The 25,698-nt window shown below is 40.7% G+C and overlaps 1 protein-coding gene and 1 long non-coding RNA gene across 6 annotated transcripts in view; one reads left to right on the top strand and one right to left on the bottom strand.

The window, feature by feature from the left end:
- LOC127595962 (uridine-cytidine kinase-like 1) overlaps window positions 1–25,395 on the bottom strand; it is a 33,951-nt gene extending 8,556 nt beyond the window's left edge. Inside the window, exons 1-9 of one of the 3 annotated variants that reach the window (XM_052058056.1) lie at window positions 25,252–25,394; window positions 9,716–9,903; window positions 8,958–9,064; window positions 8,246–8,416; window positions 3,462–3,533; window positions 3,177–3,366; window positions 2,473–2,534; window positions 1,823–1,839; window positions 785–883 (exon numbers count right to left, since the gene is read on the bottom strand). In XM_052058056.1, coding sequence (XP_051914016.1) covers window positions 785–883; window positions 1,823–1,839; window positions 2,473–2,534; window positions 3,177–3,366; window positions 3,462–3,533; window positions 8,246–8,416; window positions 8,958–9,064; window positions 9,716–9,903; window positions 25,252–25,394 — 1,049 coding nt within the window. Of the gene's footprint in view, window positions 1–784; window positions 884–1,822; window positions 1,840–2,472; window positions 2,535–3,176; window positions 3,367–3,461; window positions 3,534–8,245; window positions 8,417–8,957; window positions 9,065–9,715; window positions 9,904–10,385; window positions 10,693–25,251 lie in introns of those variants that run through there. The other 2 variants (XM_052058058.1, XM_052058057.1) reach the window with 2 other exon arrangements.
- LOC127596086 (uncharacterized) lies at window positions 12,379–22,036 on the top strand. 3 transcript variants are annotated; one of them, XR_007961370.1, is made up of 4 exons: window positions 12,379–12,401; window positions 13,237–13,314; window positions 20,009–20,086; window positions 20,909–22,036. It is a non-coding gene; the product is annotated as an uncharacterized LOC127596086 (long non-coding RNA). The 3 variants fall into 3 exon arrangements; XR_007961372.1 differs by lacking the exon at window positions 20,909–22,036 and adding an exon at window positions 20,462–20,473; XR_007961371.1 differs by lacking the exon at window positions 12,379–12,401 and adding an exon at window positions 12,787–12,857.
- Window positions 25,396–25,698: the final 303 nt, after the last annotated feature.

The following is a 25,698-nucleotide window of genomic DNA, read 5'->3' as shown; positions in this document are numbered from 1 at the left end:
TTTAGGCGATGGACTCATTGTTAGAGCGCAACAGAGCGCAGGCTGTTAAAATGAGGGCTGTGGTAAGTCAAATAATTCAATAATCCTGGAAGCCATAGTGTTAACGAACAATTTCATGTCATCTTTTTACCACAAACTGTTGCCCGCCATTTCTTTTCATGGATATCTGTTTTGTCAAACAGTTCTGATATTTGTCCCCTTGTGACAATGTTTTGGGCACAACCTGAGTGTCCAGACTGCAGTCACATTGCACACACATCTGATTGACATACCAAGAGGCCTGGGTCAAATTTGAAAACAAATCACAATTGTACTGGTAACATTGACATGAAAAAAAATCTGATACATGTAACATAACAGCAAAAGAAAAGAGACAGATTTGACCTGCAGTATGAACATAGCCCTAGTAGCGTTTTGTTGCTTGGATTAAAGGCACAGATGCGCTTTTCCGAGACAGAAATGGATAGTGCGCTGTGCAGCTGATGCAGGCTAGGTGGCGCAACCCCAGACAACTTTTTGTCGTTCTTTTCAGTTCAAGTCAACATTAGTTCAACACGTTATGCCGTTTGGAAGCACCCTGCTGCCTATCGTTTACAAACCGGCCTGCTGCAAACAATACAATACAGTACATGCTGATTTATATAGCGCTTTCACAACAGTGGCAGCTGTAACAAAGCGCTTAACAAAACAGTTAACATAAAGCAAAATAATAAACACAACACATAACATAAAACACGGACAGTCGCACAGAATAAGAAGTGACAAAGCAAGTGGGCGGGGCTACCTGATGATGGTATGGAGGCCTCGGACCTGTGGCGTGCACTCCAAAACACTGAGCGTCTGTGGCAGCGTATGCGTCTGCTGGGCGGATGCCAAAAGTGCTCTGGGATGGAACAAAAAACAAAAAAAAATTGCATTTAATGTGTGTAAAGTCAACAGAGAGAGTTGTGGTCTGAGGTTTATAGAAAGTACACTCAACAGGGGCATGAATGTCAAATTCATTTTACCTTGGAATTCTGAATGATTTATTTGATTGCAATTCCCGACCACTGGGCTGCATTTAGGAGACATAAAACAAACTGTGCAGTATCTGCAACATGAAATTAGTGAAAAAACTAAAGTGATTTATGCATGATCCCCTCTAACATTAAATCACATTCACTCTCACCCATTATTTTCTTTGTCATGAAGTGGAGTTTCTGCAGAACCAGCGTAACCTGGTAATCCACCGTTATTGTTGTCAATGTCATGTGCCAAGAAAGATGCGTATTGGATTGACTGGAGTCAGAGCTCCATGTAGGGGACATATGGTGCAAGTGCAGCTTTCTGCGTGAGGACATGTAACAGCATTTACCGTGACCATGACAAATCAATCTGACATCATTTAATCAGCAAAACGGCATTCAATTATGATAATTTGGAAATGAATTATAATGAATCTGTCGGGACTTAATTCATATGTTTTATAGGGGGTGTAACTTATTTGTACAGGGAGATTCCTGGCCAGGTTCAAAACTGACCCACTACATACTTTGTGCACGGAAAATGGACAGTAGGTCAGGTGTTAAGAGAACATTCATAACCACTTATTAAATGATTTAAGTGAATGCATCCAAGTATTGCAATCTGTTTGGCTTCGAGAAATCCTAAAACAAATTCACACCAGTGTACTTAAATCTTGTTTTTAAAAAATCCAGCCTGGAAATGGAAGACTTGAAATGAATGAAACACCCACAAATTAATATGACATTCATGTCCACAATGAGTGCTTGACTACTTGACACACCAACACGAGGTCAAGTAAAAACGCATTTCAGCATACCTGACGCTGAGCTCACGCTGCAGAAAAAGAAAGTAGCAGATGAGACCGACAAAATGAAAAGAAAATAGCTCAGACTTGCTTTCATCTGCCAAGAATATCATGCCACCCAGGGCAATGACATGCATTTTTAAAAGTTCCAAACTCATGAAACGTGGCCACAATTGTCATGGCCACAAATGAGCATTTTGGATGCATGCTATATCTACGAGATGATTGAAAACCAACTCCCTGCTTTTGTAACCTATTCTAAACTATACTTCTAACAAGAAATTAACATGATAAGCAAGTGTGTAAGATGGAGTTGTATTCAAAATTCATTATTGGGAACCGCATCCATCGATTTCACAAGGAACTCTTGCAGGATGGGAGATTTAACTCAATAGTCACCCTGAAAGTTCTTTCAAAGTTGTCGGCTTGCTCAAGTATACGTACTCCTTAAGCAACCCCCAAAAATGAAGAAATTTTAAAACTATTAAAATAGGAAGTTATTTTTCAGTCAACTTGTATAGTGTGGCCAAGATATAATTGTTGGCGTGTCTTATGGTATGTAGCCACTATCTATGTTTGAACCTGAAGATTAGTTGCTGAAGCACGTTAGATGCAAGATTCTTCCTACAGATGGGGCAGCAATGTCAAAAAGCATAACTTACCTCCTCCAGCTGGCTGTGCACATGCTGGACGATCAGATCGATGGCCACCATATTGCCACCACCTTGAAGAGAAAAGAAAAGACAAGTATGGTGACTTACAAGTGCCCTAATTTTCAAGTTTTTCCAGTTACAAGTCATGGTGTAGCTGATGTTTTTTGCAAGCAAAAATTTGAATTTGGTGAGTGTCAGACAATCAATGGCAGCAGAGAATCTTACATGTGGCCACTATCAGTTCATGTGATTAACACACACTAAGTGGGTTGTGTTGTGTGGTTGCATTTTCCATTTCTGTGGAGGTATTTTGCCATATTTATTTTTTCTATTCACGGGTCTTAAGAAACGGACTGCTATGGAGGAAAAGCAGATCATGATAATTGAATTAAAGCTTGCAATCATGCAAAAAACATGAGCAATTTGGACAAGCAGTTTCACAAATGAGCTGGTTGTCTTTATTGAAAACAGGGAGGATGTTCTCCCACAAAAATCTGTGATTAGGCAGATCTGCAAATGCTGAACCGTGAATATACAGGGGTCTAATGCATACTGAAGCAAAAGGAGTGAATTAAGGGCGCAACCCCTGCCAAGAGCGTTAAAGTAATTTCTAAAGCTGTGGACCTCTGTCCATGAAGCAGAAGATTTTGAAAGCATGGCAAGAGGCAAATTAAAAGTCATTGCTGATAGTTGGAAATTGTACCATGTCTCACCTCTGGGCACCACAATGTCAGCCAACCTCATGGTGGGCTCGATGTACTGCTCAAAGGCCGGTTTGACAAACTTGTTGTACTGCTTGATGACGCCTTCCATGTCCCGCCTGCGCTCTGTGATGTCCCTGTGGAGACGGCGGACCAGCCGGATGTCTGAGTCCGTGTCCACAAAGATTTTCATATCCAAGAGCTGCAAACGGGACAAGCAAATACCAATGGACACTTCAATAAGCTTCAATTCATTGGTCAAAAAACAAGGTGGAACTGTGCTTTCTTTCACTTGACCTGGAGAAGAGGTTTGTCTGCAAAGGCCATAATTCCTTCAAATATGATCACACTGGCACCATATACATTCTTCTGTAGGCGACAACAGAGACACCTTGTAAGAACCAAATTTCTTTCAAAGCATGAGAGACAAACAAGTGACACTGTAGTAATTACAGTGGTCGGGAGGAAGTATGAGGGGGGATGGATGGACGTACCTCAGTACTTCTACTTACGAACGTCTCTTCATGTGAAAGTTTCAAGTTACGAAACGTCTCAATGGGAAAATATTGTCTGTTGTTACGAAAGAAATTTCAAGATAGGAAAGGTAAAAATAAATAAATAAAATAAATGGTCTGCTACTCGCAGCTCTGAGTTTCCTGAACGCAACATACTTATAGCTGCTCTGCCATTTGCTCTTACCTAGCATCTTTCTGGCATCCCATTGGCTAAGAGGGACTTCTACCGTACGTGTTTATGTGTGTAGATAGATAGATATGTGTCTATTTGACATTTGACAATAAAGTTGTATTCAATTAATTTCAAACTGTTTTCTGAGCAATACAAGGACTCAACACTGAACTTGCTTCACATAACAATAAATAATATAGAGTAGACCCTTAAATCATAGTGCTGTAAGTTAGCACCACACCGTTCATCATGACAAAATAAAAGTGCTGAAATAAATATCAACCGCTTCTAGTAGTCTACAGAGGACACATCAATTACAGTATACCTCGTATGTGGGGTGTTCTCGAGTTATTTTGCCAAAGAGCTTTGCTATGTATGGCTCGCTCGCTAAATTGCGCTTTGGGAATGTAAATTCTCCATTCACTGTGCCGAGAAATCTCACATGCTGCTCCATTTTCACCTCTCCACTCCTCACCGCTGCTTACTAAACCCGCCCAACTCCAATGGGAGCCTATCAGCTTTGGCTAAACAAGCCCCAATATAATGGTAGCCAATCAATGTCCGCTTCAGGCTGTGACTGACAGTTGTTTCCCCACCCTCAACAACTCAAACACAGGAAGCCAATACATAAAGAGGGCTATGAGAAAAAGGCAACCCACCTACAGAAACAATAAAGGCAGAGATGAAAATTTAGATTAACGCGAATAAAAAACAATGCGCTAAATGTGATGCAATCAATTAATCGAAATTAATGCGATAATGTGACACCTAATCATTTCTTTACAAAACGTCCGGCGAAAACCTCAGAGAGAACATGAACTATCCATCCATCCATCCATCCATCTTCTACCGCTTATCCGGGGCCGGGTCGCGGGGGCAACAGCTTTAGCAGGGAAGCCCAGACTTCCCTCTCCCTAGCTACTTCTTCCAGCTCTCCCCTGGGGATCCCGAGGCGTTCCCAGGCCAGCTGGGTGACATAGTCTCTCCAGCGTGTCCTGGGTCTTCCTCTGGGTCTCCTCCCGGTGGGACATGCCCGGAACACCTCACCAGGGAGGCGTTCAGGAGGCATCCGAATCAGATGCCCAAGCCACCTCATAAGATAAGATATCCTTTATTCGTCCCACACTGGGGAAATTTACAGCCTCCAGCAGCAAGAATGTATGTAGAAAGAAGAAAGAAGAAAGAGAAAAAAACAACAAACATCTTTCAATTAAATGCAATATGAACACAAAATGGATAAATCATCTGGCTCCTCTCGATGTGGAGGAGAAGCGGCTCGACTCTGAGCCCCTCCCGGATGACCGAGCTTCTCACCTTATCTCTAAGGGAGAGCCCGGACACCCTGCGGAGAAAACTAATTTCGGCCGCTTGTATCCGGGATCTCGTTCTTTCGGTCACGACCCATAGCTCGTGGCCATAGATGAGGGTTGGAACGTAAATCGACCGGTAAATTGAGAGCTTCGCCCTTTGGCTCAGCTCCTTCTTCACCACGACAGACCGATACAACGTCCGCATCACAGCAGACGCTGCACCGATTCGCCTGTCGATCTCTCGCTCCCTCCTGCCCTCACTCGTGAACAAGACCCCAAGATACTTAAACTCCTCCACTTGGGGCAAGATCTCCCCCCGACCCGGAGGGGGCACTCCACCCTTTTCCGACTGAGGACCATGGTTTCAGATTTGGAGGTGCTGATTTTCATCCCAACCGCTTCACACTCGGCTGCGAAACGCTCCAGTGAGAGTTGGAGAGCCCTGTTTGAAGGAGCCAACAGCACCACATCATCTGCAAAAAGCAGGGATGCAATACTGAGGCCCCCAAAACGGACCCCCTCAATGCTTAGGCTGCGCCTAGAGATTTTTTTTGCCCTCTTTAGAATCTCTAGAACATGAACTAAAGAGGGCAAAAAAAAACTGAGGATTCAGTTAAAAGTTAACTGAACATGGGCTGTGTCTTGGAACGGATTAGGGCATTTAATATGAAAGTGCGTCTCTAATTTTAAAATTAAGACATTTCTTCCAGAACCAATTAATTTCATAAGTAGAGATACCACTGTATGTATAAATCCATGTCGTACTTGCACAAGTAGTATTACTTGATGTTAACTGTTTTGTTAAGCGCTTTGTTACAGCTGCCGCTGTTGTGAAAGCGCTATATAAATCAGCATGTATTGTATTGTATTGTATTGTATATGTAGCAATGGCGTGCATAGGAAAGGGGCGGACGAGGCGGGGACCCTAGGTCTGGTTTGAATGACCACTTCAATCTGAGTCCACCAAGAATTTTGAAAATTGTTTCTCGAGAAATTACATTATTGGAAAAAAGGCCAGATAGGCAGTAGATTAGCATGTGTAGGTCAGTCATCTATTGTGAATTTAGAATTTATTTGTTCTGGAGGATTTTCAAGGTGCCCGTTCCATGTTTTTGTTTTCCCCACAAGGTTGCTGTCCAGCTGTCACATTGCTACTTCTAAAGGGCTTATTGATGAAATGTTGCATCCACACGTAAATACATAATCAAATCCTTCCCGGACCACTCGCTTAAGTGTGTGTGTGTAAGGTTATATTTCAGTGGTTCTTAACCTTTTTAGAGGTTCCGAACCCAATGCAGAATGAACAATGAACGAAACTGTAAGTGTTCAGTTGGTATGTGTGTGTGCGTGCGTGCGTGTCACGCATTCTACATATGTTTTTTTTGTGTGTGATACACAACGAAACATTTTCCTTGAAGCAAAGGCACACACCAAGTCTCATAGCACCTATTTGTCCCGCTGCGCTTCCCTTGGCGCACGCAAACCCGACACTTTCTATGAGGCTTGTTTTGTGGCGGTGGGCGGCAAATATTCAAGCTTGTGCTTTCGTAATTTTCCACTATCACGCCCCTACTACTTCTACGGCATGACGTTTGCACCACTACCACCTGCTGGCCATTTTTTTGCTATTTAACATTGCAGTCAAGCCTGATCAGTTCTGTCCTGGGCTGCTCCCTCGACACTCTAGAGCAGTGGTCACCAACATGGTGCCCGCGGGCACCAGGTAGCCCGTGAAGACCACTTGAGTAGCCCGCCAGTGCCTGGACATTGTGATTTGCTAGTAGAAATTATGATTTAAAAATGCAAACATTGGCAGTACTGTGAGACATTTCGAAACACGATCAAAGTCTGACAATTTAAATCATCAAGTATTAAAAATAACTCATCCTCATATTATTGAAGGTATTTTGGACAAATATGTTATTTCAGACGTGTATCAATTTGGTAGCCCTTCACACAATCGGTACACATGAAGTTGCTCTCACCCTCAAAAATGTTGGTGACACCTGCTCTAGAGGAAGTGGGCAACAGAAGGATGCTAACTAAGCTAAAGGCTATGATGGACAGTCCCTCCCACCCTCTCCAGCCCGCCCTGACAGCACTTGATAGCTCCTTCAGCCAGAGACTGTTACACCCGCGCTGTAAGAAGGAGAGATACCGACACTCGTTCCTACCGACTGCTGTCAGCCTGCTGAATAAAAATAACAACAATAATAATAATTAAATGATGTGAAAAACAATTGTAAATAGCACTGCGATTTATCCATTTTGTATTTATATTGCACTTAATTGAACGGTGTTTGTTTGTTTTTTCTTCTTTCTTCTATCTACCTACATTCTTGCTGCTGGAGGCTGTAAATTTCCCAGTGTGGGACAAATAAAGGATATCTTATCCTTCAGCGAGAAGTTGCATCAGATTCTCTTACACCCTCCCCCATGAAAAAACATGATTGACGCCTTTAGACATCATGGGGAGACGGGGACTATGGGTTAATTGACGCATTTAGACATCAAAGGATTTAAATGAGTTAACATGTTGAGTCGCGTGTGTCTTACCCTCCATGGGAGAGGCTCCGTCGAACCCCTGAGACCGACTCACCGAACCCCTGGTGCTCGATCGAACCCAGGTTAAGAACCACTGATATAGTTAAATTAGTGAGTTTGCTGGTGTAAACAAATGAGTCTTAGATAGCAGCATTGGCTTCTAAAATGAGGAACAACTGCTCTCTGAAGTTGTTGAAGGAGGAAGGGGTTGTTTATGTTTGGCAAAATCTCCATGTGCCACAAAAATGCAAGCTGCCAGCAGCATGCGGGACAGGAAGAGGGTTTGCTCATACTCACTGAATGAGACAGATTTGTCACTACAACTATTTTATGCCAAGAAAGATGCAGTAAAAATATGTCCATAATTCTTGATCTTGAGCTATTTTTGATAAAAGTGTGCAAAAGACTGTGAGAAACTGTTTACTGTTCTGCAGCAAGTTACAAATATTCTTTCTTCCCTACCCTCATAGATGGTTGGAATTGACATTTCACTTTTAATCAACAAACTGCATTATCTGGCCAGTTAGGACACAATCTCACCCAGTCTTTCTGTCGTCTGTGTGTGGTGAAGTCATACACGGGGATCTTCACACTCTTGCCCTGCTTAAGTTTGCACAAAGTGGAGACCAGCAACTCAAAGTCAAAGGCCCCCGGATGATCAAAGTTGTAGTCATTACTCGCCGCCAAGGCTTGCTCTTCAGGAGACAAATCCTGTCAAAACACAACATGCAAAAGTAAAGCGCCTTTAAAGCCCACCCGAAAAAAGAGCGGATGATTATCTGCATCAATGATGAAAAGTTTGCGCGCAGGTCAATTTGCACATCTACTGGACTACCAATTGAAGCTATACACATACATATACCTATATGAATTTTGTATTTCCTCGGGTGTTCTCTGTGTGATATTCAAATGTGTTTGATGAACTGAAATCTTTGTGTGTGATAAATATGAAAAAAAACCCCACAGCAATCAGAAAGGGGGCAAATACTTTTTCACGGCCACATATACACACACGCACAGTGCATTGATTTTAAGCAGTCTGCAAAAGAGCGGTAGGACTCTGAACTCTCCTGACATGAGTTCCTCCTCAATGAAGGTGTGAAGTTCAGTGTAAATGGTTGTCTGTCTATATGTGCCCTGCAATTAACAGGCGACCAATCCAGGGTGTAGTCTAGCTTTCACCGGAAGTCAGCTGAGAGAGGATGCACCTCCAAACAGGGAAAGCGCTGGAGAAAATGGTCGGCGGTGTCACCTTATAGAAGGAATCCATGGACAGAAGTACCACCCAGGGCACATCCAGAGCTTCGATGATCTTGTTGGCCACAGTGGTCTTCCCTGAGGCGCTGCCCCCGCACAAACCTGCCGTTCAAAAGGTTCATTATGCCTGCTTTGTCCAGCGTGTTTAATGTTTTCAAGCGGCACAGGTGCTGTAGCTGAAAATCCTGACACTTTCGTAGATTTTTCAGGTATCTGTACTTCGTGGTGTATTTATTTTTCCGATGACTTCTTACTTTTGTTACCTACATTTGAAAGCAGATATCTTTGCTTTCTACTCCTTACTTTCTCAAAATATACTTCTTTCCCAACTTCTGTGGCTGATGACACAAAAAAGACATGGAGAAATGAGATTGCAGCCTTTTGAAAAGCTAAACAACAGTACTATATAACAAAATCTCCATGTAGTCCACAAAAAGACAAAGGTATAGTGTATATTTTTGTTCGGAATGGTTTCCTCATATGGGACATGTCAGCTCAGTCCTGATGGTCCTTGGCACTGTGGGGGGCATTAACACAAATATAATTTGTATAGTGCTCATAGTGAGAAAATCGCTCGACAAAGTGGCGATAAATAATGAGCATATTTTGGAAAAGTCAGGAGTACAAAGTACAGATATGTTTTCAGTACTAGGGAGTAAAAGTGATCAGAACAATACGAATACCTGAAAAATGTACTCAAGAACAGAAACATAGTATTTGAACTTGGTCAGTTGCTAGCGACATGACTGCTACCTATGACGAAGGCCTCCTTGGACTGCGCTCCATGCTCGTCGTACCAGGGAGGTCGCCCAGCAGTGTAAATGGTGCGCGTGCCCGTGCGGAGCAAGGGTGGCTCTGTTTTACTTAGCGATGTGGCACTCTTCCTTCGAGGGGCGCTAGCGGGCGGCAAAAGCCGGTCCAACGAGTCCTCGCCGCTCCCGCTATAAAACACAAATGTATGCATGTTCTTTTGTCAGTTTGTATAAAATTACCTGCATCAGGCGCCTGAGGCCACTGCACGGTAAGGGACATAGCCAAACACAACTGAAGTGGACCACCTCCAAAAAATTAAAAATTATGACTGTTCGCCCCACACCAAAGTTGACTACCGCGCTTTTATCACCGCCCTGCAAGAGAAAAACTCTATCAAGTTTTGAGGATCGACATACTGTACAAGATTATTTTTTCTATCGAACCACAAAAACATGGCATGATTGTCAAGGAAGAAGCAGATGGCCACCAAGAGGAAACGGGTGAGAATAAGGAGAGAGAATTTTGTGGCTGACCCCTCATCAACCCATGATTTTCATACAATTTATTGGTACCGCTGCATGTTAAGTCTTGCTGTTAAAAAAAATTGCAAACAAAAAACAAATGGAATCCTGCCTGAGCCGCAGAAAACAGGAGCAGAGACAGTTCTTACCTGGAGTGAGTCCTCAGGGACCAACAGCCTGAGATTCTGGCTCCACTACAATCCTGCAGGCTTCCATTTGCCCCGGTTGATAACTTGTTACTCCCCATCGGGTCTGTCTCCACGGCAACTACTTCAGAATAACAGTACCGAACCCTCTTCAAAACAAAACTTGTAAACTAGAAAATCTAGGAAAGTCATAATGGAGTCAGCTTTGATTTGGACTCTTCCAGAAGCTAACCCGGCTTACGTGCCTCCGACTTTAGGTCTGTCAGTTCCCACGTGTCCTCGCTACTCTCTGGCATAAGATTTTGTACGTGCGTGTGCGTGCGTTTGTATTCATGACATCTCAGGACAATTTTATGATAACACACCTTCACAATGAGGACCTGTGGAAAAATGAGGACATTTTTCGCGTCCTCATATTTCCACGCAGTCTACACTACTCTAGAGCTCACGAGGATACTCCCACACCAAAAATAAGTGATGTCCTGAAAGAGCACAATTTTCAGAAATTGTGTGTTTAAGTGTGTTTAACTTTCGACTCACTTTTCATTTGGAAAACTAGTGGCCAACTTCGGTACTTAACACACTTTTAACACACTTTCAGTGACGTCATTGTGCAGGACCTCAAATGTCATCTTTTTCGGACTGACTCACACATTTTCCCCGCCCTCGTCCTGATAAGTCACATCAATTAGCAGTGACACAAAATCCAACATGTGAAGCAGCCAGACAATCCTACTCTCAAACACGACCACGCATGGATGACCATCGGGTAAGCAATTCCTTTTCGTTTATCTTACCGTAACATAGAAGTTGTTTAATATAACCGTGTTTAACAGTGCCCACCAAAGGTAATATCATTCAATAAGACAGCTAGCTAGCTAGCTAGCTAGCTAGCTCGATCGTTAGCATGCTAATAAGCTTCCAGTAAAAGTAATGTGGACATGTCCTGCAGGCAAGGTTCTGGAAAACTTTTCTAAATATTTAACAACACAGTCTGTGGAACTTGGTTTTGGTGCCATATGTTTATTTCAGTGCAGTATTTGTTTTATTCGATTGCAGTTAATTTAAATTAGTTAGTACAGGTAGCCTAATGAAAGTGGGCCAGGCACTTCTAGCATTTACGCTAAGCCCGGTGTATTTACACTGTTTATTCTTGTGCTGATTCAATTGTACACCGTTTCAATGAAAAAACAAACAAACGTTTGCAATGAAATTATAGCAGAATTCAGCTTTGTTGGTACATTTGGTCAAGACAATATTGTGTTACTCTATTTTAATTTTACATTGTTATCTGCCTGACAAATGGTTTGCCCGAATCTATTAGTCTGACCAGCAAATGTTTGATGAATTGAATTTTTGTATTTTTGAGGAAGAAAATAATATTCCTTTGGCTCAGTACTTTCTGAGCCAAAATAAGTGCTGCCACAATATTGTGCTTGCTTGTCTGGCTGACTTCTTCTCACTTTCCATTGTAGATGTTTACTGGTGGTGATAATCTCACAAAGAAGAACCAGACTGAGCCCTGAATCTGAGGCTGCTCCTTTTATCTGGAGTCAACAAGCCTTGTTTGAAAGCCCAGTGGATCAATGATTATAAAGGTATGCTATCAATCTACCTGCTATCTAATTCTTATGGCTACCGCAAGCACATGACAAGAGCTGCAACCAAAGCCTGTCACAGTGACAGATTTTATTCGTACATTGTATTTACCCCAAAAATGTCACAATAAACAGCATGTTTTTTTTATGCCATTGATCATATTGGAGCAAAAATAATTGAAGTACTTTTGAAGAAAATGTTTAGCAGCCATTATCATTCAATTATTGAGAATATTGTATTGCCATGTAGAACTAGGAATATCTTATTTATGTTGCAGACACCAAGTGAAAGGTAACTGGTCAGAATGAAGAATGCTGAATATTTTGACACCGTAATGTTATGTTGCAGACACCAAGTGACCTGACTGAACCCTCTGGAGACCATGAATGGAGTGAGAGATCCACTTCATTCTTACAACAGGTTACTACTTCTTATCATGATATACTAGGTTTGAGTTTTCAGCTTTCTTTGACAAACACAGGAGAAGTTCTAAATCAGAAACATAGACTCTCCATGATTTCAGTCGTCATGTCCTCATATTTCTTTAGACCTGAAAAACCTGAGTGTGTTTCAGGTGACATGACTTTTGTCTTAACCTAACTCTGGAGAGCCTGTGTTCGAATGTCCCCATATTGCTGTTCCACAGAACTGAACAGTGTTAACTTTCTATTGTGTGGTATATTCATCCCAAACCCTCCCGTGAGCAATGTTCAATAATAATTAATATTTATTCATTTCTTAACTGGTCAGAATGAAGAATGCTGAAACTTTTGACACCGTAATGTTGTTATGTTGCAGACATCAAGTGACAGGTACCTTACTGAACCCTCTGGAAACCAAGAATAGAGTGAGAGATCCACTTCATCCTTACAACAGGTTACTACTTCTTATCATGATATACTAGGTTTGAGTTTTCAGCTTTCTTTGACAAACCAAGGAGAAGTTATAAATCAGAAACATGGACTCTCCATGATTTCAGTCGTCATGTCCTCATATTTCTTTAGACCTGAAAAACCTGAGTGTGTTTCAGGTGACATGACTTTTGTCTTAACTTAACTCTGGAGAGCCTGTGTTCGAATGTCCCCATATTGCTGTTACTCAGAGCTGAACAGTGTTAACTTTCTATAGTGTGGTACATTATTCCCAAACTCTCCTGTGAGCAATGTTCAATGAGAAATAATGTTTTTTTCATTTCTTAACTGGTCAGAATGAAGAATGCTGAATATTTTGACACCGTAATGTTGTTATGTTGCAGACACCAAGTGAAAGGTACCTGACTGAACCCTCTGGAGACCAAGAATGGAGTGAGAGATCCACTTCATCCTTACAACAGGTTACTACTTTTTATCATGATATACTAGGTTTGAATTTTCAATGTTCTTTGACAAACACAGGAGAAGTTATAAATCAGAAACATGGACTCTCCATGATTTCAGTCGTCATGTCCTCATATTTCTTTAGACCTGAAAAACCTGAGTGTGTTTCAGGTGACATGACTTTTGTCTTAACCTAACTCTGGAGAGCCTGTGTTCGAATGTCCCCATATTGCTGTTCCACAGAGCAGAACAGTGTTAACTTTCTATAGTGTGGTACATTACTCCCAAACTCTCCTGTGAGCAATGTTCAATGAGAAATAATGTTTATTCATTTCTTAACTGGTCTGAATGAAGAATGCTGAAACTTTTGACACTGTAATGTTGTTATGTTGCAGACATCAAGTGACAGGTACCTGACTGAACCCTCTGGAAACCAAGAATGGAGTGAGAGATCCACTTCATTCTTACAACAGGTTACTACTTCTTATCATGATATACTAGGTTTGAGTTTTCAGCTTTCTTTGACAAACACAGGAGAAGTTATAAATCAGAAACATGGACTCTCCATGATTTCAGTCGTCATGTCCTCATATTTCTTTAGACCTGAAAAACCTGAGTGTGTTTCAGGTGACATGACTTTTGTCTTAACTTAACTCTGGAGAGCCTGTGTTCGAATGTCCCCATATTGCTGTTACTCAGAGCTGAACAGTGTTAACTTTCTATAGTGTGGTACATTACTCCCAAACTCTCCTGTGAGCAATGTTCAATGAGAAATAATGTTTATTCATTTCTTAACTGGTCAGAATGAAGAATGCTGAAACTTTTGACACCCTAATGTTATGTTGCAGACATCAAGTGACAGGTACCTGACTGAACCCTCTGGAAACCAAGAATGGAGTGAGAGATCCACTTCATCCTCACAACAGGTTACTACTTCTTATCATGATATACTAGGTTTGAATTTTCAATGTTCTTTGACAAACACAGGAGAAGTTATAAATCAGAAACATGGACTCTCCATGATTTCAGTCGTCATGTCCTCATATTTCTTTAGACCTGAAAAACCTGAGTGTGTTTCAGGTGACATGACTTTTGCCTTAACCTAACTCTGGAGAGCCTGTGTTCGAATGTCCCCATATTGCTGTTCCACAGAACTGAACAGTGTTAACTTTCTATAGTGTGGTATATTCATCCCAAACTCTCCCGTGAGCAATGTTCAATGATAATTAATGTTTATTCATTTCTTAACTGGTCAGAATGAAGAATGCTGAATATTTTGACACCGTAATGTTATGTTGCAGACACCAAGTGACCTGACTGAACCCTCTGGAGACCATGAATGGAGTGAGAGATCCACTTCATTCTTACAACAGGTTACTACTTCTTATGATATACTAGGTTTGAGTTTTCAGCTTTCTTTGACAAACACAGGAGAAATTAGAAATCAGAAACATGGACTCTCCATGATTTCAGTCGTCATGTCCTCATATTTCTTTAGACCTGAAAAACCTGAGTGTGTTTCAGGTGACATGACTTTTGTCTTAACCTAACTCTGGAGAGCCTGTGTTCGAATGTCCCCATATTGCTGTTCCACAGAGCAGAACAGTGTTAACTTTCTATAGTGTGGTACATGACTCCCAAACTCTCCTGTGAGCAATGTTCAATGAGAAATAATGTTTATTCATTTCTTAACTGGTCAGAATGAAGAATGCTGAAACTTTTGACACCCTAATGTTGTTATGTTGCAGACATCAAGTGACAGGTACCTGACTGAACCCTCTGGAAACCAAGAATGGAGTGAGAGATCCACTTCATCCTTACAACAGGTTACTACTTCTTATCATGATATACTAGGTTTGAATTTTCAATGTTCTTTGCCAAACACAGGAGAAGTTATAAATCAGAAACATGGACTCTCCATGATTTCAGTCGTCATGTCCTCATATTTCTTTAGACCTGAAAAACCTGAGTGTGTTTCAGGTGACATGACTTTTGCCTTAACCTAACTCTGGAGAGCCTGTGTTCGAATGTCCCCATATTGCTGTTCCACAGAACTGAACAGTGTTAACTTTCTATAGTGTGGTATATTCATCCCAAACTCTCCCGTGAGCAATGTTCAATGATAATTAATGTTTATTCATTTCTTAACTGGTCAGAATGAAGAATGCTGAATATTTTGACACCGTAATGTTATGTTGCAGACACCAAGTGACCTGACTGAACCCTCTGGAGACCATGAATGGAGTGAGAGATCCACTTCATTCTTACAACAGGTTACTACTTCTTATGATATACTAGGTTTGAGTTTTCAGCTTTCTTTGACAAACACAGGAGAAGTTATAAATCAGAAACATGGACTCTCCATGATTTCAGTCGTCATGTCCTCATATTTCTTTAGACCTGAAAAACCTGAGTGTGTTTCAGGTGACATGACTTTTGTCTTAACCTAACTCTGGAGAGCCTGTGTTCGAATGTCCCCATATTGCTGTTCCACAGAGCAGAACAGTGTTAACTTTCTATAGTGTGGTACATTACTCCCAAACTCTCCTGTGAGCAATGTTCAATGAGAAATAATGTTTATTCATTTCTTAACTGGTCAGAATGAAGAATGCTGAAACTTTTGACACCCTAATGTTATGTTGCAGACATCAAGTGACAGGTACCTGACTGAACCCTCTGGAAACCAAGAATGGAGTGAGAGATCCACTTCATCCTCACAACAGGTTACTACTTCTTATCATGATATACTAGGTTTGAATTTTCAATGTTCTTTGACAAACACAGGAGAAGTTATAAATCAGAAACATGGACTCTCCATGATTTCAGTCGTCATGTCCTCATATTTCTTTAGACCTGAAAAACCTGAGTGTGTTTCAGGTGACATGACTTTTGCCTTAACCTAACTCTGGAGAGCCTGTGTTCGAATGTCCCCATATTGCTGTTCCACAGAACTGAACAGTGTTAACTTTCTATAGTGTGGTATATTCATCCCAAACTCTCCCGTGAGCAATGTTCAATGATAATTAATGTTTATTCATTTCTTAACTGGTCAGAATGAAGAATGCTGAATATTTTGACACCGTAATGTTATGTTGCAGACACCAAGTGACCTGACTGAACCCTCTGGAGACCATGAATGGAGTGAGAGATCCACTTCATTCTTACAACAGGTTACTACTTCTTATGATATACTAGGTTTGAGTTTTCAGCTTTCTTTGACAAACACAGGAGAAATTAGAAATCAGAAACATGGACTCTCCATGATTTCAGTCGTCATGTCCTCATATTTCTTTAGACCTGAAAAACCTGAGTGTGTTTCAGGTGACATGACTTTTGTCTTAACCTAACTCTGGAGAGCCTGTGTTCGAATGTCCCCATATTGCTGTTCCACAGAGCAGAACAGTGTTAACTTTCTATAGTGTGGTACATTACTCCCAAACTCTCCTGTGAGCAATGTTCAATGAGAAATAATGTTTATTCATTTCTTAACTGGTCAGAATGAAGAATGCTGAAACTTTTGACACCCTAATGTTGTTATGTTGCAGACATCAAGTGACAGGTACCTGACTGAACCCTCTGGAAACCAAGAATGGAGTGAGAGATCCACTTCATCCTTACAACAGGTTACTACTTCTTATCATGATATACTAGGTTTGAGTTTTCAGCTTTCTTTGACAAACCAAGGAGAAGTTATAAATCAGAAACATGGACTCTCCATGATTTCAGTCGTCATGTCCTCATATTTCTTTAGACCTGAAAAACCTGAGTGTGTTTCAGGTGACATGACTTTTGTCTTAACTTAACTCTGGAGAGCCTGTGTTCGAATGTCCCCATATTGCTGTTACTCAGAGCTGAACAGTGTTAACTTTCTATAGTGTGGTACATTACTCCCAAACTCTCCTGTGAGCAATGTTCAATGAGAAATAATGTTTATTCATTTCTTAACTGGTCTGAATGAAGAATGCTGAAACTTTTGACACTGTAATGTTGTTATGTTGCAGACATCAAGTGACAGGTACCTGACTGAACCCTCTGGAAACCAAGAATGGAGTGAGAGATCCACTTCATTCTTACAACAGGTTACTACTTCTTATCATGATATACTAGGTTTGAGTTTTCAGCTTTCTTTGACAAACACAGGAGAAGTTATAAATCAGAAACATGGACTCTCCATGATTTCAGTCGTCATGTCCTCATATTTCTTTAGACCTGAAAAACCTGAGTGTGTTTCAGGTGACATGACTTTTGTCTTAACCTAACTCTGGAGAGCCTGTGTTCGAATGTCCCCATATTGCTGTTCCACAGAGCAGAACAGTGTTAACTTTCTATAGTGTGGTACATTACTCCCAAACTCTCCTGTGAGCAATGTTCAATGAGAAATAATGTTTATTCATTTCTTAACTGGTCAGAATGAAGAATGCTGAAACTTTTGACACCCTAATGTTGTTATGTTGCAGACATCAAGTGACAGGTACCTGACTGAACCCTCTGGAAACCAAGAATGGAGTGAGAGATCCACTTCATCCTTACAACAGGTTACTACTTCTTATCATGATATACTAGGTTTGAATTTTCAATGTTCTTTGCCAAACACAGGAGAAGTTATAAATCAGAAACATGGACTCTCCATGATTTCAGTCGTCATGTCCTCATATTTCTTTAGACCTGAAAAACCTGAGTGTGTTTCAGGTGACATGACTTTTGCCTTAACCTAACTCTGGAGAGCCTGTGTTCGAATGTCCCCATATTGCTGTTCCACAGAACTGAACAGTGTTAACTTTCTATAGTGTGGTATATTCATCCCAAACTCTCCCGTGAGCAATGTTCAATGATAATTAATGTTTATTCATTTCTTAACTGGTCAGAATGAAGAATGCTGAATATTTTGACACCGTAATGTTATGTTGCAGACACCAAGTGACCTGACTGAACCCTCTGGAGACCATGAATGGAGTGAGAGATCCACTTCATTCTTACAACAGGTTACTACTTCTTATGATATACTAGGTTTGAGTTTTCAGCTTTCTTTGACAAACACAGGAGAAGTTATAAATCAGAAACATGGACTCTCCATGATTTCAGTCGTCATGTCCTCATATTTCTTTAGACCTGAAAAACCTGAGTGTGTTTCAGGTGACATGACTTTTGTCTTAACCTAACTCTGGAGAGCCTGTGTTCGAATGTCCCCATATTGCTGTTCCACAGAGCAGAACAGTGTTAACTTTCTATAGTGTGGTACATTACTCCCAAACTCTCTTGTGAGCAATGTTCAATGAGAAATAATGTTTATTCATTTCTTAACTGGTCAGAATGAAGAATGCTGAAACTTTTGACACCCTAATGTTATGTTGCAGACATCAAGTGACAGGTACCTGACTGAACCCTCTGGAAACCAAGAATGGAGTGAGAGATCCACTTCATCCTCACAACAGGTTACTACTTCTTATCATGATATACTAGGTTTGAATTTTCAATGTTCTTTGACAAACACAGGAGAAGTTATAAATCAGAAACATGGACTCTCCATGATTTCAGTCGTCATGTCCTCATATTTCTTTAGACCTGAAAAACCTGAGTGTGTTTCAGGTGACATGACTTTTGCCTTAACCTAACTCTGGAGAGCCTGTGTTCGAATGTCCCCATATTGCTGTTCCACAGAACTGAACAGTGTTAACTTTCTATAGTGTGGTATATTCATCCCAAACTCTCCCGTGAGCAATGTTCAATGATAATTAATGTTTATTCATTTCTTAACTGGTCAGAATGAAGAATGCTGAATATTTTGACACCGTAATGTTATGTTGCAGACACCAAGTGACCTGACTGAACCCTCTGGAGACCATGAATGGAGTGAGAGATCCACTTCATTCTTACAACAGGTTACTACTTCTTATGATATACTAGGTTTGAGTTTTCAGCTTTCTTTGACAAACACAGGAGAAATTAGAAATCAGAAACATGGACTCTCCATGATTTCAGTCGTCATGTCCTCATATTTCTTTAGACCTGAAAAACCTGAGTGTGTTTCAGGTGACATGACTTTTGTCTTAACCTAACTCTGGAGAGCCTGTGTTCGAATGTCCCCATATTGCTGTTCCACAGAGCAGAACAGTGTTAACTTTCTATAGTGTGGTACATTACTCCCAAACTCTCCTGTGAGCAATGTTCAATGAGAAATAATGTTTATTCATTTCTTAACTGGTCAGAATGAAGAATGCTGAAACTTTTGACACCCTAATGTTGTTATGTTGCAGACATCAAGTGACAGGTACCTGACTGAACCCTCTGGAAACCAAGAATGGAGTGAGAGATCCACTTCATCCTTACAACAGGTTACTACTTCTTATCATGATATACTAGGTTTGAGTTTTCAGCTTTCTTTGACAAACCAAGGAGAAGTTATAAATCAGAAACATGGACTCTCCATGATTTCAGTCGTCATGTCCTCATATTTCTTTAGACCTGAAAAACCTGAGTGTGTTTCAGGTGACATGACTTTTGTCTTAACTTAACTCTGGAGAGCCTGTGTTCGAATGTCCCCATATTGCTGTTACTCAGAGCTGAACAGTGTTAACTTTCTATAGTGTGGTACATTATTCCCAAATTCTCCTGTGAGCAATGTTCAATGAGAAATAATGTTTTTTTCATTTCTTAACTGGTCAGAATGAAGAATGCTGAATATTTTGACACCGTAATGTTGTTATGTTGCAGACACCAAGTGAAAGGTACCTGACTGAACCCTCTGGAGACCAAGAATGGAGTGAGAGATCCACTTCATCCTTACAACAGGTTACTACTTCTTATCATGATATACTAGGTTTGAGTTTTCAGCTTTCTTTGACAAACACAGGAGAAGTTATAAATCAGAAACATGGACTCTCCATGATTTCAGTCGTCATGTCCTCATATTTCTTTAGACCTGAAAAACCTGAGTGTGTTTCAGGTGACATGACTTTTGCCTTAACCTAACTCTGGAGAGCCTGTGTTCGAATGTCCCCATATTGCTGTTCCACAGAACTGAACAGTGTTAACTTTCTATAGTGTGGTATATTCATCCCAAACTCTCCCGTGAGCAATGTTCAATGATAATTAATGTTTATTCATTTCTTAACTGGTCAGAATGAAGAATGCTGAATATTTTGACACCGTAATGTTATGTTGCAGACACCAAGTGACCTGACTGAACCCTCTGGAGACCATGAATGGAGTGAGAGATCCACTTCATTCTTACAACAGGTTACTACTTCTTATCATGATATACTAGGTTTGAGTTTTCAGCTTTCTTTGACAAACACAGGAGAAGTTATAAATCAGAAACATGGACTCTCCATGATTTCAGTCGTCATGTCCTCATATTTCTTTAGACCTGAAAAACCTGAGTGTGTTTCAGGTGACATGACTTTTGTCTTAACCTAACTCTGGAGAGCCTGTGTTCGAATGTCCTCATATTGCTGTTCCACAGAACTGAACAGTGTTAACTTTCTATAGTGTGGTATATTCATCCCAAACTCTCCCGTGAGCAATGTTCAATGATAATTAATGTTTATTCATTTCTTAACTGGTCAGAATGAAGAATGCTGAATATTTTGACACCGTAATGTTATGTTCCAGACACCAAGTGACCTGACTGAACCCTCTGGAGACCATGAATGGAATGAGAGATAAATTCTCAAAATTCTCAAATTTTCAAAATTCTCATTATTTCCTGGAATATCTTATTTTGATTATTTTATTTTTCCATTTTTAATAAATAATGCCTTCTTTTACAGGTGGGAATAAGAGACGCACGTGGACAGATGATGAAGTGAAGGCTGTTGAGCGACATATGTTTGATTTCATAACAAGCCATAAAGTTTCAGGTAAAACGAGCTGGGAGTCCTGTCTCCACGCAGAGCCAGCAGCTCTGAAAGACAGAGGCTGGGTGTCCATCAAAAACTACATCCACAACAGGATATAACTGCATTAAAAAGGGAAATGAATGGCTAGTCCATTTAAATGCGAGCACGTCTGGGTACATTTCAGTTCAAGTTAACTAAAGCAATAGCAATGGTGCATTTAGGGTGGGATGGTCAATTATGGATTTCATATTTGTTGTTTAATACTGTGTTTCACGTTTGTTGTTTCATGATCTTCAAGAGCAATTTGGAAAATCCTTGAAAATGTATGAACATGTAAATTATACTGTATATCAGGCATGTCCCGATCTGGGCCTGGAGGGCCACCGTCGTGCCTGTTTTCCAGCTCTCCCGGCTGCATCACACCTGTTTCAGATGATCAGTTCATCAGTCAGCTCTGATGCAGCACTAGAACATCCTGGGAGAGCTGGAAAACAAAAAGACAGCGGCCCTTGAGGACCGACCTTGGACACCCCTGCTGTATATAAACGTACGTACGATATACAAACTTCTCACAAAAGATAGGCTTATTAGGTTTGAGGTGATATTTCGGAAAAACCCTAAAACATTTGAATTCATCCTATTTCAAGAATTTCAATACTTTTTGAAAAGTTGCTTTTGTCTAACGGTAGCTAAAGAAGTTGCTACACACATGGCACAATATATCGCCAGATTCATTAAAAATTCTTCATCGCAGTATTCACATTTTGACATAATCTTCTTCAGTTCAAACAACCCTCATCTATTGCAGTGCTTTGTGTCATGGAGAGGAGGTGGCATGTTTTCTGTGTTCATAATTTCATATTTGTCAGCAATTAAAAAATAAGAAAGTGGACTGACCACATATTTAACCGTCTCTTCTTCTTCACAGCTTATTTTACTATCTTGTATTATTAATGTGAATATTTGAGGGATGACGGGTGTAACGACTGTTTGGCACATTCGCCTCACAGTTCAGCAATTGGTATTTGAATGTTTGAATCTGGGCTTCCTTCCTTTGTAGAGTTCTTCCCATGCCCGAGCATGACAATTGGACACATGTGCCTAACATATACTGTTGGTATGTAACATGAGTTAATTTAAAAATACACACTTTACTCTTAGCTGGTCTTCATAAGTCATATATACTTGAAAATGATGTGTATCCAGGGGGCTCAAAATTCACAAAAACATGAAATGGTAGTGTGTTTGAGGTGACTGTCTCCATAATACACAAAAACCTGTCAATGTCCTCATATGTAGTAGTTTTGTCATAAATCAAAAAAAAATTACGTCCTAGCCAAAATCTGAGTAGATGGCTGTCTTCCTGATTTTTTTTCATGGTTACCATATTTTTTTGGAGCCTGTAGGACCACGGGAAAGGCATGTACCCATATGTCGGGTGAACAAACGGACGTCCTGAAAATGCACCAAAACACGTATGTGTGTGTGTGTGTGTGTGTGTGTGTGTGTGACACACTTAAGAGGATCAGTGAAAGACTGGCAACAACGAGGTGCTTGGCTGGTAATAATAGAAGCACCTGGAAGTAACAAAAAGGCAGTTGTCTTTTGCTGATCCTTTGTCACAGTTCACTGATCTTGTGAGCCACACAAGCTGGAAAACTTGACGGCCACAACAATGCTGCAAGCACTAACCCGTACTCAAAAAGTACTCTGAAAGGGGTTTGTGGACTCTAAATATGCCACAAAATGAAGAAAAAACACTTAAAATAAAGATTGGTAATTCATTCCCATTGGTTTATTTACTGACGTCTACAAGAACACAAAATAATCAGCAATGCATCACTGCCATAAAGTGAATATGTACACAATCAGGAACCTGTCTTACATAATCAATGACTGTGTGGAGTTCAATTAATTAGTGCAATAAACAATTATCAACACCTATTTTAATAAGGGATTGGTCATTTAAAAATCTTGCTCAACTTAAAATTGTTCACATATTCTGACTTTCAGCCTCTGAATATGAAATATTCTCCAATTTCTGCGTGCATGCATGCTACCATATTTTTTAAGGTAGCGTACGTTTTACCATGCCTGGGTGCAATAATACAATGTGCCTGGTGTATGTGTCAAATACAGAAATAGCACCTGTAAATGACACTATGCCTTTCATACGGTACTGCCCTCCAAAATATGAAAAGGACTTTAATAACATAAACAAAAACAAAACAAAACAAACAAACAAAAAACCCATCTGCCACATGGGTCCACACTGAGGCTTACACCAGGATTCGATGTAGTTTTAAAGTTAAACCTTTTGGCACAATCCAGCCCAAAAGTTATTTCCCAACCACTAAAAGAAATAAGAATTCAACAACAACAACAGAGTCGAAGGAAAAACATTGATTCATAGTAATGGCAACTTCATTTGGGTTTCCACAGGAATTTGGGATGCACTTTAAACCACCAGGATTATACATTTGGAAACAATGTGATAGAGGATTTTGGTGAGGGTGAGTATGGCGCCCTCTGAGTGGCTGCCTCTCCAGCAGCTACATACATTCTTGCTGCTGGAGGCTGTAAATTTCCCCAGTGTGGGACAAATAAAGGGTATCTTATCTTATCTTAAAACCTTTTGGCATTGTATAAATTCTAAATGGCGACAGACAGCCACTAGTGTGCTCCACAATTCAATAGATTGGCAAAGAAGTGCAATGTATGCAAGTGTAAAGCTCTTTGAGCAATCACCATGTGATAGATAGATAGATAGATAGATAGATAGATAGATAGATAGATAGATAGATAGATAGATAGATAGATAGATAGATAGATAGATAGATAGATAGATAGATAGATAGATAGATAGATAGATAGATAGATAGATAGATAGATAGAGCACTCAATTATCATTTTATTCAAATTAAATCTTTCATCTGTTGGACTATGACATGTTTTTTGGGGGGAGCTGACTGACTGACGGGAGGCCCGGTAGTCCAGTGGTTAGCACGTCGACTTCACAGTGCAGAGGTACCGGGTTCAATTCCAACTCCGGCCTCCCTGTGTGGAGTTTGCATGTTCTCCCCGGGTCTGCGTTTTCTCCGGGTACTCCGGTTTCCTCCCAAATTCCAAAAACATGCATGGCAGGCTGATTGAACACTCTAAATTGTCCGCAGGTGTGAGTGTGAGCGCGCATGGTTGTTCGTCTCTGTGTGCCCTGCGATTGGCTGGCAACCGGTTCAGGGTGTCCCCCGCCTACTGCCCGAAGACAGCTGGGATAGGCTCCAGCACCCCCCGCGACCCTAGTGAGGATCAAGCGGTTCGGAAAATGGATGGATGGATGACTGACTGACTGACAACAGACAGGTGGAGCGGTCTTCATTTCTGAGAGGAGCAATGATGATGGACCAGCAAACTTCTGTAAATTGCCCATTTCTGTGGGAAACACGTCATGTTTATCGAACTGTTTTTTTCCTTCTCCTATATTTAATTGCAGTGTTACTGTTCAAACTATGCATCATGTTACAGTGGCTTACTAAAATATACTTTTTCTGAATAAAACCTCTGCTTCGATTTTGAATTCCATTGCGGTGGTACTTGGAAAGCCATACATTTTTCGAGGTGATACCTACTTGGTTTATATTTGAGAGCCGTGCACTTGGTTATTTCAACTGTTCAGACTCCACCTCTCTCTCCTTCCATCCGCTGGCCTGCATTTGCACTGCTCATAAGCTCGTTTCGATGCCATCACTTTGTTGACATTACAATATTGCTCGCCATTGAGGTCAATTCTATTTTAGGAGATCGTCAATATCAAGGCGACCGTTAACCATTTTCCCACTTACATATATACAGTGACGCATGTATATTGCGTCTTCGGCTCGCCTACTTTCATCACACGCGCGAAGCTCCGCCGTTTAATTGTTGGCTTCATTGTCATCTTGAAAAAGTACCCATTTCACATATCAGAGGCTTTAATTAGCCCAGTCTGAGAAGGAGCGTATGGAAATATCTTGATATATTGTACGACTCGAAGACACCAGTCAAGCGTCGAGCGTACAAATAAACAAAGACAATGACTGATATTTTACGCTAAGTGGTATTTTTCGCGCCGGGTACCTGTCCGACCGGCAAGACATCTTCGTCTCTTGCACGCCAGTTTCCAAGGTAATGTTAAATCGAAGCCGGCGTCGAGCGCTCCAAGCCATCCATGATGACAATAGCGACGGTGATGGACGGAGACTTCCGTATTTTGGCATCATGGGTAATGAAGTTTGGCTGTACGTGCCCGCTACCACGTAAATTATAACCATTATACTCGAGGCAGAAGTAGAAAAGCACTCCCACGCTGTACTCAAGTTGAAATGCATATTTTTGTGTAAAAAAAAAAAAGTATAAATACTGATTCAACTTATTTTCAGCTTTCCACACTTCTTCGTTATTTATTTATTGTGTTATTTATTGTTGTATGTCTGATATTTTCTCAATGTACAGCACTTTGTATACAGCGATGGTTGTTTTGAAGTGCTCTATAAATACAGTTAAGTTGAGTGGGGAACTCCTTTG

Source organism: Hippocampus zosterae, chromosome 2 (assembly GCF_025434085.1).
Source record: "Hippocampus zosterae strain Florida chromosome 2, ASM2543408v3, whole genome shotgun sequence".
Taxonomy (NCBI): domain Eukaryota; kingdom Metazoa; phylum Chordata; class Actinopteri; order Syngnathiformes; family Syngnathidae; genus Hippocampus; species Hippocampus zosterae.
This window is presented reverse-complemented; position numbering and strand designations above follow the sequence as displayed.